The 11415-nt window shown below is 35.1% G+C and overlaps 1 protein-coding gene and 2 pseudogenes across 1 annotated transcript; all 3 read left to right on the forward strand.

The window, feature by feature from the left end:
* The first annotated feature begins 1033 nt into the window (after positions 1-1033).
* LOC146938926 (histone H4) lies at positions 1034-1615 on the forward strand. Its single transcript, XM_085752776.1, has one exon. The coding sequence runs from the start codon at positions 1102-1104 to the stop codon at positions 1411-1413; it is 312 nt and encodes a 103-aa protein (XP_085608902.1). The 5' UTR covers positions 1034-1101; the 3' UTR covers positions 1414-1615.
* Positions 1616-2061: 446 nt separating this feature from the next.
* Positions 2062-2859, forward strand: LOC146938927 (pentatricopeptide repeat-containing protein At2g29760, chloroplastic-like; annotated as a pseudogene).
* On the forward strand, positions 2858-3510 carry LOC146938928 (pentatricopeptide repeat-containing protein At5g48910 pseudogene; annotated as a pseudogene).
* The last annotated feature ends 7905 nt before the right edge of the window (positions 3511-11415 follow it).

Genomic DNA, 11415 nt, shown 5'->3' on the forward strand with positions numbered 1-11415 from the left:
ATTTTTATAAAAAGTTATTTTTTTTTGTAATTCCTACATTTTATCTTTATTTTCTAGTATTTTTTTCTGCATTTTAAGGTATTTTTTTAAAGTTTTTTTCAATTTTTATAAAAAGTTATTTATTTTTTGTAATTCCTACATTTTATCTTTATTTTCTAGTTTTTTTTTCTGCATTTTAAGGTATTTTTTTAAAGTTTTTTTTCGATTTTTATAAAAAGTTATTTATTTTTTGTAATTCCTACATTTTATCTTTATTTTCTAGTTTTTTTTTCTGCATTTTAAGGTATTTTTTAAAGTTTTTTTCCATTTTTTTTAAAAAGTTATTTATTTTTCGTAATTAAAAATTATTTAATTTAAATAATTAATTAGGTGGATAATAAGATAATGTGGTGGGGGGGTAAAATTCCGAAAAACATTAAATTGGGGGGGTAAAATTCCGAGTTTTAAAATAGGGGGGGTAAAATTCCGAAAAACATTAAATTGGGGGGGCAAAATTCCGAGTTTTAAAATAGGGGGGGTAAAATTCCGATTGAGTCAAAATAGGGGGGGCAAAATTGCATTTAAGCCTTTATGCTATTAACATGCATGTTGTGAGTTTGTTTTATTTTTAACGACTTTGAATTTGTATTGTATTGATGTATTATATCAATTTGAATGAATTAATATTTTTTTAAAAAAATAAAAATAAAAATAGATCGATTTATGAAATAATCTTTAGGGATACAAATAATGTAACCAAAAAAAGAGGGATACAAATAAAATATACAGCCTCTCTCATAAACGCAAAAACTAGCACAAAGGAAGGAAGCGCTGATCCGCACAGACGCATAAGAATGAAATCGGACCGTTCAAATATATTTATCGACGTCCATTATTCTTTCTCTCAATACGCACGGATCACTAATTTAGACCGTCGATAACTTGAAATCCAACGACGCAGAAGAAAACACAAAATTCAGTTCCCCTCTTATTCATCCCGCTCTCGCTACCAATTACCTTACATAAATACTCAGATCCACTTTCATCTTTTCTCACTCACATTCAAATTCAAAACCCTAATTTCTCAAATTTCTGTTTCGTTTCTCAAATTTTCTGTTGAAAATGTCAGGTCGTGGAAAGGGAGGTAAGGGACTCGGAAAGGGAGGTGCAAAGAGACATAGGAAAGTTCTTCGTGATAACATCCAGGGTATCACCAAGCCTGCTATCCGTCGATTGGCAAGAAGAGGCGGTGTTAAGAGAATCAGTGGTTTGATATATGAAGAAACCAGAGGTGTCTTGAAGATCTTCTTGGAAAACGTCATTCGTGATGCAGTTACATACACTGAGCATGCAAGGAGGAAGACTGTGACAGCCATGGATGTTGTCTATGCTTTGAAAAGGCAGGGAAGAACCCTCTATGGTTTCGGAGGTTGATGAAGAAGAAGAAGCACTCTTTAGATTTTTTTTTTTTTTAATTTCTTTTGCTTTAGACTTTAGTTTGAATATGCGATTGCACCTTAGAAAGCTTCGATGATGTTTAGGGTAATATGTGATAAGTGATTCTCAATTAAATTGAAGCTTATTCAGTTTTACATGTATTGAAATCTATAATGAAATGAAGTACTTTTTCTGGTTATTTATGATTCTTATTTGTGATTGTTTAAATTTCCTGCTTGTACAGAGTTTTCAAGAACTTTTGTTTTTGGACTAGTTAACTTATCTTTTTAATCGTGATTTGTATATTTTGTAAAATGGTGAATGCAGATTTTACAGAACACAAATTGATGTTATAAACTGTAATTTTATAACCAGTAACTTAATTGATTTAGTGTAAACTACATTTATATTATAGGAAGGAACACATTGAAATGTATAATGTTCACACTAGCCGCAAGGTTTTATGCCCAATTCGGAAGCCATGTGTTGAAAACCTTGTGTTTGTTTCCAAATTATTGTTATTACAGTCATTTTATTCCTCTGATCTTTGTGCTTTATGGATTATATGTTGTTAATTTTTTTGATGACATAGTTAATCAAAGTGTAAAATGGTTTCTAAAACTAAAATAAGCATTCAGTGGGAAAATGAGATGGTAGTAGAACTATCTTTCATTGTGTTTCTATGCCTGTATTAACTTTTATGCTGTTTGTGGGAACATGGTGAGTGCATGTGAGGTGTTTGAGAGAAATTTTGTCTCGTTATGTTAATTTGGGAGATGTTGCGGAGGACAAATGTGTGTATGAATGGATGCCGGAGAGGAAAAAACCATTGCTTCTAACTCCATGATTGTGCTATTTGGAAGAAAGCGTTGAGTTGTGAAGGCGCAAAGGCTTTTTGATTGGATTAAAGGAAATAATATGGTTTCTTGAAGTGCAATGATTTCTTGTTATAAACAGAATAGGATGTGCGAGGAGGCACTGTTTTATTTATTTTTTTGCGAATATGAATGCTAATTTGATTGTGGTGGTTAGTGCTATCTCTGCTTGCACAAGCCTCTCGATTGTCATGATGGGGAGGTTTTTTCATGGTTTGACAGATAGTTGGAATTCAAGATTGCCTTCAGAATGCATTGATACATTTGTACTCGAACTGCGGGGAGATATTGGATGGTCATAAACTTTTCATTGGTAGTGTCCTTTTGGATCTGGTTTCTTGGAAGTTGGAACTCAATGATTTTTGGGTACTTGATGTGTGGTTTAGTCCAGGATGCTAAGAAATTGTTTGATTCCATGGTTGAGAAGGATGTTGTATCTTGGAGTGCTATGATATTTTGTTATGCTCAACATTGATGTTTCTCAGTGGCTGTGGCTTTGTTTCAGGAAATGCAGATTCTTGGAATTTGACCAGCCGAGACTACTTTACTGAGTGACCAGACCGGGTGATGGTTTCCATGTGTTATTGTCAAATATATATCTTTCAAAAGGAAATTGGAGCGATGTTCTTGAACTTAGGGGAATTATGGCACATCATGAGGTTGTGAAGATGCCTGGTTGTAGCATGATTGAATAAAAAGAAGGAATAAGTTCATGAATTCTTATCCGGAGATAAGACACACCCTCAGATAAATGATATTGAGCATAAGTTAGATGTAGTGGCCGGAAAATTTAAGATTGAGGGCTATGCACCAATCACAAGTGAGGTTTCACTAGACATAGATGAAAAGGAGAATGAAACTGCCCTTTTTAGCCATAGCGAGAACCTTGTTGCTGCGTTTGAACTAATCACCGTTCCCCCCACCAGCTCCAATCAGAATAATCAAGAATTTGCGCATACATAATGATTGTCATACTGTACTGAAGATAATCTCCAATGCATTTGATCGCGCAATTATAGTAAGGGATCGTCATCGCTTTCATCACTTTAAGCATGAATTTTTGGTTGCAAAACTCATATATGCTTAAGGAAAATACACTGAACTCAGAATTTTTACAATGTTCTGGACTCGAAATGCTTAAGGAAGCATGTAGCATCAACGATCTTTTCAGATTTGGTCCGTGTCATCGATGTTGAATCAAATGATATACTTCACAAGATATTAATCCATTTTTTACATGTTGATTACAATCTTTTCAGCTCCTGGACTCGGAAGAGAATCAAAATATAAAGAAATCAATAGTGGTATATATTGTTTTTATTTGATGTTTTTTTTTTTGAAATTCAAACATCTTCATTAGATAATAGAAGTGTTACAGACAGTAGGAATTGCAATAACAGGAAAAGCATATCCATTCCATGACCTACAACCAACTTGCATAGCATAGCCAACAAGCCTATGTGCTAATGCATTTAGATCTCTAGAAACATAATTAATAGACACACTGTTGAATTCATTCATAAGTACCTTACAATCTAGAATTATCAAAGCAATACAAGCAAGTGAATTTGACCCTCTAAAACACTCAACAACAGCAAGAGCATCAGATTGGATAATGATGTCCTGAAGGCCTCTTTCCTTAGCTAAGTTGAGACACCAACGAATGGCTAAAGTTTCTGCCATGACAGGATCTGTTATCAGTTCCTCTTTCTTGCAAGCTGAGAAAAAAATGTTATCTGGAGCAGCCTTAAACACGCAGCCAAAAGTGGTATATCCCTCCGGAAAACAACCTGCATCAACCTGGATAATATGAGCATTCTGAACAGGACTAGGAGCAGCTGCAATGGATTGCTGCCCCTTGGATTTCTTAGCAGGTACAGTTTGATTAAAATCAACAACAAAATCAAGTGCAGCGGTAGCAACAGCAGGGGGAAAGGTATTAACCATCTTGAACACCATTTGATTCCTATAGAACCACATTTTCCACAAAATAGTACAAAATAACTGTGAGCCTAATTTATCTTTCTTTTCTAACCAATTCAAAAGCCAGCTAGTAAGAGAGGAGTGTAACGGGACATGGATGCCAAGGCTAGATGAGAACCAAACTAACTTAGCAAAATTGCATTCCATGAAGAGGTGGTGAGCTGTTTCAGTTGCAGAATTGCACATCGGACACAAAGGCTCAGTTTTAATGCCTTTCTTAAACAAGTTTCCTCTGGTGGGTAAGATGTTTTGTGACAACCTCCAGATAAAGTTCTTAACTCTATTTGGGAGATTTACACGCCAAATTTCTTTCCACAGTTTCTCATGGGCATCATGTGATGATCCCGGTAGACAGTTCTTTCTTTCCTCGCCTAACAAGTGATAAGCTGAACGCACGGAGTAATTCCCATGCTTTTCTCCAGACCAAAGCAAAGTATCTTCTGGAAGTCTACAAGATAAAGGAATGTTAACAATAAGCCTTGACTCAAAAGGATTGAAAACGGAGTAGATCAAATCTCGATTCCACTGCTTGGTGTCTTGATCAATAAGAGCGCAAACACATGCATCTTGTTGGAGTACTGTAGATTGACTCTGTACTCTTAATGTGCCTCTGTTTGGAAGCCAGTTGTCATGCCAAATTCTGACTTTCTCTCCATTTCCAATTCGCCATTTGCTGCCTTTTTCAATTACATCTCTAGCACTCATGATACTCCTCCAAGCATAGCTAGGAGAAAAACCCATCTTGGCCTCCAAAAAACTTCCACGCGGGTGATACCGGCTTTTAAAGACTTTCCCCATTAGCGTATCTTCTCCGGTTAGGAGCCTCCAACAATGTTTTCCAAGAAGCGCTTTGTTGAAATCACTAAAACCTCGAAAACCCATACCGCCTTTGGTCTTAGCCTTGGACAATCGCTCCCAACTCATCCAATGAATTTTCCGTTCTCCTTCTTTTGCACCCCACCAGAATTTCGACAATAATCCTTCAATCTCATGACAACAGCCTTCTGGTAATTTGTAGCAACTCATAATATAGCTCGGAATGGCTTGCGCCACTGCTTTGATCAGAACCTCTTTCCCTGCTCTTGACAAGAATTTCTCCTTCCATCCCTTCAGCTTTTTCCAGACACGGTCAATAACAAAGGAGAAAATTTCCTTCTTGGATCTACCAAACACCACTGGAAGACCCAGGTATTTAGTATGGGACATCACAGTCTTTACATTCATCTTGTTACAGATCATTTCTTTTTCCTCTTCACGCACATTTCGACTAAATGATGCCTCAGACTTATCCAAATTGACGACTTGTCCAGAAGCCAGCTGGTAAGAATTAAGAACCTGCAAGATTGTCTCAGCTTCTACTACATTCGCACGCGTAAACAACAGACTATCATCCGCAAATAACAGATGTGAAATTATGGGCGCCTTTCTAGCTACCTGGATGCCATGGATCTTCTTAAGCTTAGCTTCTCTAGATAACAGACCTGACAAAACATCAGCACATAGAATAAACAGGTAAGGGGATAGAGGGTCCCCTTGTCGAAGGCCTCTTTCAGGGGAGATTGGCTTGCTGGGTTGGCCATTGATCAAAATTTGATAGGAAACAGATGAGATACATCGAAGGACAAGACCAACAAAAGCCTCAGGAAATCCCATGGCATGCAACATTCCACGAACAAAATTCCACTCAATTCTGTCATAGGCCTTTGACATATCTAATTTAAGAGCCATCGTTCCTTTCTTCCCTTTCTTTTTCTTTTTCATCCAATGGAAGCATTCCATAGCAATGAGTGCATTGTCAGTGATCAATCTTCCTTTCACAAAGGCACTTTGCTCTTCATCTATTATTTCTGGTAATACTTGTTTCAACCTGTTTGCAATGGTCTTTGTTACTATTTTCATCACAACATTACAGAGGCTGATCGGTCTGAAATCCTTAGGGGATGTTGGGTTCTTGCATTTTGGTATAAGAGCTATAAAAGTCTTGTTCATATCCTCCGGGTTTCTACCGTTATTCAGAACATCCAGTGCATAATTGAGAACATCTCCCCCTACTATATGCCAGTACTTTTGGAAGAATAACGCAGGGAGGCCATCTGGACCGGGGGCTTTAAGCGGATGCATCTGAAAAATAGCATCTTTCACCTCATGCCTCATGAAAATACTAGCACAGACTTCTCTATGATTGCTGTTCAGCTTCCCTCTAACTACTTCACACACTTCCTCTATATCAACCGGATTGGAAGAAGAGAAAATGTCCGAGAAATGGTCGATTAATATCCTTTCAACATGTTCCTCCCCCCTCCACCAAACTCCGTCACTATCCTTCAGTTTCTTTATCTCGTTAGTTTTCCTCCTTTGGTTAGCCTTCCCATGGAAAAACTTTGTATTCTTATCCCCTTCCATGAGCCACACCGCCCTGCTGCGTTGACGCCACATTACTTCCTCAGTTTTCAAGAGATCATCTAATTGCTTCTCAAGGGTTTTGAAGCGAATTAGATCAGCATGCGTACTAGACCACAGGTTACTATCACATAGAATCTTCTCAATTCTTTTGATTTCTTTTTTAATGGAACCCATATTCATACCTTCGAAGGAGCTACCTAAGTGTTGCATGCCATTAATTCTACCAGGGAGGTTGAAACCACCTCCATTCCAGACATTACGAAAAGTGTCCTCAGAGTTTGCCTCTTTCGTCCAGGCCTCCTCAAAACGGAACAATCGGGTCCTTTTCTTATGGGCATTCATAAAATCAGATTCTAGATCAATTAGAATAGGAGCATGATCAGAACCATACCTGGGAAGGTGGAGAACTCTGATGGGAGCGAATCGGCTGATGAATTCTTCTGATGCCACAGCTCTATCAAGTCGACATTGAATATTTTCCTCAAGCTCCCTCTTATTTGTCCAAGTGAACGGGTGCCCTTCAAAGCCCAAATCAATCAGTCTGCAGATATCCAATGTATCTCTCCCCAACATAAGCTGGTTTGAACTCCTAGTGTTGCCTCCTATCTTCTCAGCTGAGTTGATGATATCATTTAGGTCACCAAAGCAAAGCCACTTGCTCCCCACATTAGCACTCAATTCCTCGATTAGTTTCCAAGTTTTTCTTTTGTTACATTCCTCCGGATATCCATAAATGCAAGAAAAATAACATTGCTGATCAGATTCACCATCAGTGAAATGTCCACCAATATGATTTAAAGTGTATGAAGATATAGTAATTTGCAATGGTTCTCTCCACATGAGTGCCAAGCCACCTGCTCTTTCTTTACCATTACCCTTACAGTCAACAGCCAGACAAGAATTAAAACCACATCTTTGTTTTATGCCTTCAATTTCAAAGCTCTTCAATCTAGTCTCCATTAAGAAGACACAATAGGGATTTTGTAACTGGGTGAGCCTCAACAAGGCTCGAACTGCCGAGGGATTCCCCAACCCCCTGCAGTTCCAACTCAAGATTTTCATTGGGGAAGGAGGTGTTGGTCATCCAACACCCCCTCTGGTAATAAAATTTGATGTTTAGTATGAGGGAATGTGTTAATAAAATAAGTCTTGGATAATTACACTTGTAATAATCACTACCAGCTACTTCAGCCCACATAGCCACACTGGTTTATTATCAATTACCTCAGTAACTTGCACTAATCACTTCAGGTTTTCAATTGCTCAAAATTACAGAAACCAAAGAGTCGCAGCACATGTAGAAGAAACGGGCAAAACCGCCCTTTTTTCTTCTTTCTCTTTTTCTTCATCGATTGGTACTTAACAGAGTTTAAATTAATAAAGGGAGTGTGTGCATGTTGTTCATCTAAAAAGTTGATACTTAATATCTCTTGGTGTATTTTGCTTCTTAACAGTTATACTAATGGATGGACTTGGTATCAATCAAATTTGATTGATAATTCACAAGCAAAAAAAAAATAGGATTTATATAATGTAGCAGCTGATAGGGCTCCTACTTGGTAGTGCAAAGAAATTTGTTTTAAAATAATCCATTATTTTATTATTTTATGTAGAGAGGAAGTTAGTTTTACTTCTCTAGGTTTTTGGATGAATCAAGTCTAGATCTTTATCAAGAACGCTTTATTCTTGTGGAGGATCCGCAATCGATATTATCAGTATTCATGAATGTGGTGATCATTCTTGACATTTCTCATCCAAATCTTTTGTATCTTTTTTTCTCTCTTTCTTTCTTGTAGTTTTTTCATAGATTTTATTTTCTATCTTCATTCAAGAAATTTATACTAAGCTGTAAAAGAAAATAAAAAGGGCTCAGTTCACAAAAGAAAATAAAAAGTGTGAATAATAAGATAAGGTTGCCTGTCAAAGTAAGGTGTTGGTGACTCGCCCTCACTCTTATCCTAAAATAGGTGGATGATCCCAAAAAAAAAAAAAAAAAAAAGAGAAAGTTATGAAACTGTTTTTCTCCAACAAATAAGTGATTCTGAGTTTGCCATGAAAAACAAACACCAAATGACTAAAAAAAATTCTCACCTAGGCTATATGAAATAAATGTGACATTTTATTCGAATGTTTATTAGCAAGGTTAGAATTTTCTCTTAAGGTGTTGTTTACAGAGGAGCAAAAAGAAGTTGGACTACATACACACTCACTTGGAACAGTTGTTGGGTTGAAAAGAATTATGAAAAGCACAAGAGAATATGATAAGTGTACCCTCAGACCAAAGCCCTTGAATTTTTTTTTTTTGTTTTGAATTTTCTTGAAAAATGCTTATGCTAAATTGTGCTGCCAAATTTCTTTGCTTTTTGCTTGAGGACAAGCAAAGATTCAAGCATGTGAAAGTTTGATAAGTCCTAATTTAGAGTGTTTTTAGTCTTTAAATTAAATAAAATTTGTGAGATTTTAGTTTTAATTTAGAGCTATTCAACTACAAGTGTTAGCTTTTATTTTCAAAATCAAGTAATGAAGAAAAGGAAGAATTTTCAGAGGTCAGTAAATCTGGCATGACCTGTGCGCCCAAGCACACATCCCATGCGTGGATCGTAGGATTTTCCTGGGCAAACAAGAAAGTTGAGCACGACCCATCCGTCTGTTGCAATGTCAAAATAACTGTTACAAACCCTGGGAATTGTATGGTTTATGGCTTGTAACTCAAAATTAATGTCTTGTCTATGATTTTAGCCTATAAACAAGCATCATTTATGAGGCAAAAGACACCTCTTCAATTTTCTGCATTTTTCTTAAGCTTTTGTTCTTTACTTGCATTTCTTTACTTTCTCGCCTTTTATTTTCTGTTGTTTACATTTCTAGCAATTTACCTTTATGCCATTTATCTTTATGTCTTCATCTTTTAAGTTTTTGTCTACTATGATCATGTGTGAGTAGACTTTTCTAGTTTTGGGATTGTTGGAATAATCTAACGATGGAATCCTAATCAAACCCAAGTCTAGACTCTATTTTATATCAGTTTATCAAATTCTAATCTAATTTCATGTGGGAGTAGACTTTTCTAGTTTTGGGTCATGTTACATTTCCCTTAAATTTTACATCAAATATCAAACGAAGTACCAAGAGGTGAAGTTTGATATTGTTATTTAATCATATTTCAAATATCAAATGAGGTACCAAAATATGAAGTTTGATATTGGATCAAATGAGGTTAGACAAGATAAACAAAATATGAGAATACTTTTGAGAGTTTTGGGACAATAAGATTGCACTCAAAGGTTCTCAATGATGATCATTCATGAGAATAAGTTTGATTATTGTTTTGAGATACATTCATGTATTCTAAGAGGAAACATGAAATACCAAATGAACACCATGTCCTTAGGAATGATCTTATTATATAACAGAGAAATAGATAGGGAATACTAAGGATTTATCATTATGATTAAAACCTCAATCCTAAGACACTTTATAGCTCATGAATTTTAATCAATTAAACATTTATCTTTATAAAATTATTCTCTTTCAGCTAATCAAAACTAAAAATTAGACATGATAATCACTTAAACTTCATGTGGGATCGATACTTTTTACTACTCGGTAAAACCCTGCCCTTACGGACCTATCACATTTCTTACTGAAAAGGGTTGCTTTTTGGTCTATGTTTTTAATTTGGTCTATGTTAATAGAAACATTGTTGGATGAAAATGAAATTGAAATGTTGGGACAAATTTGAACCATTGTTGGAAATAAGTTGTTTTTAACTTGATTTTATTGTTGGAAAAAAATTGTATTATCTGATAAAAAAGCACAACAATCGAACCAACCTAAACTGCATTGGTTTGGTTCGGTTTTCATTTTAAAAATCAATTGAACCAAACCAAACCACATTTTTTTTTTATCTTGCAATTTGGTTTAACCTCAAAACCAAACTAAACCGCACCATAAACGTCTCTAATATTGGATGCATGACCTTCAAATTGAGTTTTCTTTTTTAATTGTGAATTTGACTCAAAATGCGTGGTCGATAAATACCATAGTAAAAAAGAGGATATTTCTTAGCTATGTGTCATTATTTCCGATTGTAGAACAGTCTTTCTAAGCTAGAGATTAATATCAAAATGGTTAATAATTGGTGGCATCCCATCCACCTCTAACACACCTACATATATAGGGTTTTTTGTTGTTGGGTTAATCACATAAAAAAAGACATATAAGAGAATATCAAATTGACTTATACTTCATTTATCTTAAATTAGGCGACTTTTTTGAGTTTTACATGATTATTAAAAAAATAATTAGTAGTGTTAATTTCAATGGTAAAACATGTTTCATTTACTAAAACACTTTTATTAATTATATTTAATGAGGTAATTAGATGATTGGAATGCAAAAAATAGGAGTATGTTAATGGAAGAGAATAATAAATATTGTATTAATAATTTTTTTGAAGAAATATTGTATTAATATTTTAAAAGGGACAAATAATTTGAGATAAAAAAAAATAGTAAAGATATGTTAATGGAAGAGAATAATAAATATTGTATTAATAATTTTTTTGAAGAAATATTGTATTAATATTTTAAAAGGGACAAATAATTTGAGATAAAAAAAAATAGTAAAGATATGATAAGAAAATAGTAAAGATGACACTTATTTTAAGACGACGTAAGTATAAAATAAAAATGGGTCCATGTACTGGGACTCTATCAGAATTTCCAATAACAAACTA

Source organism: Medicago sativa, chromosome 3 (genome assembly GCF_051527215.1).
Source record: "Medicago sativa cultivar Bolivia chromosome 3, Bolivia_mono, whole genome shotgun sequence".
Classification (NCBI taxonomy): domain Eukaryota; kingdom Viridiplantae; phylum Streptophyta; class Magnoliopsida; order Fabales; family Fabaceae; genus Medicago; species Medicago sativa.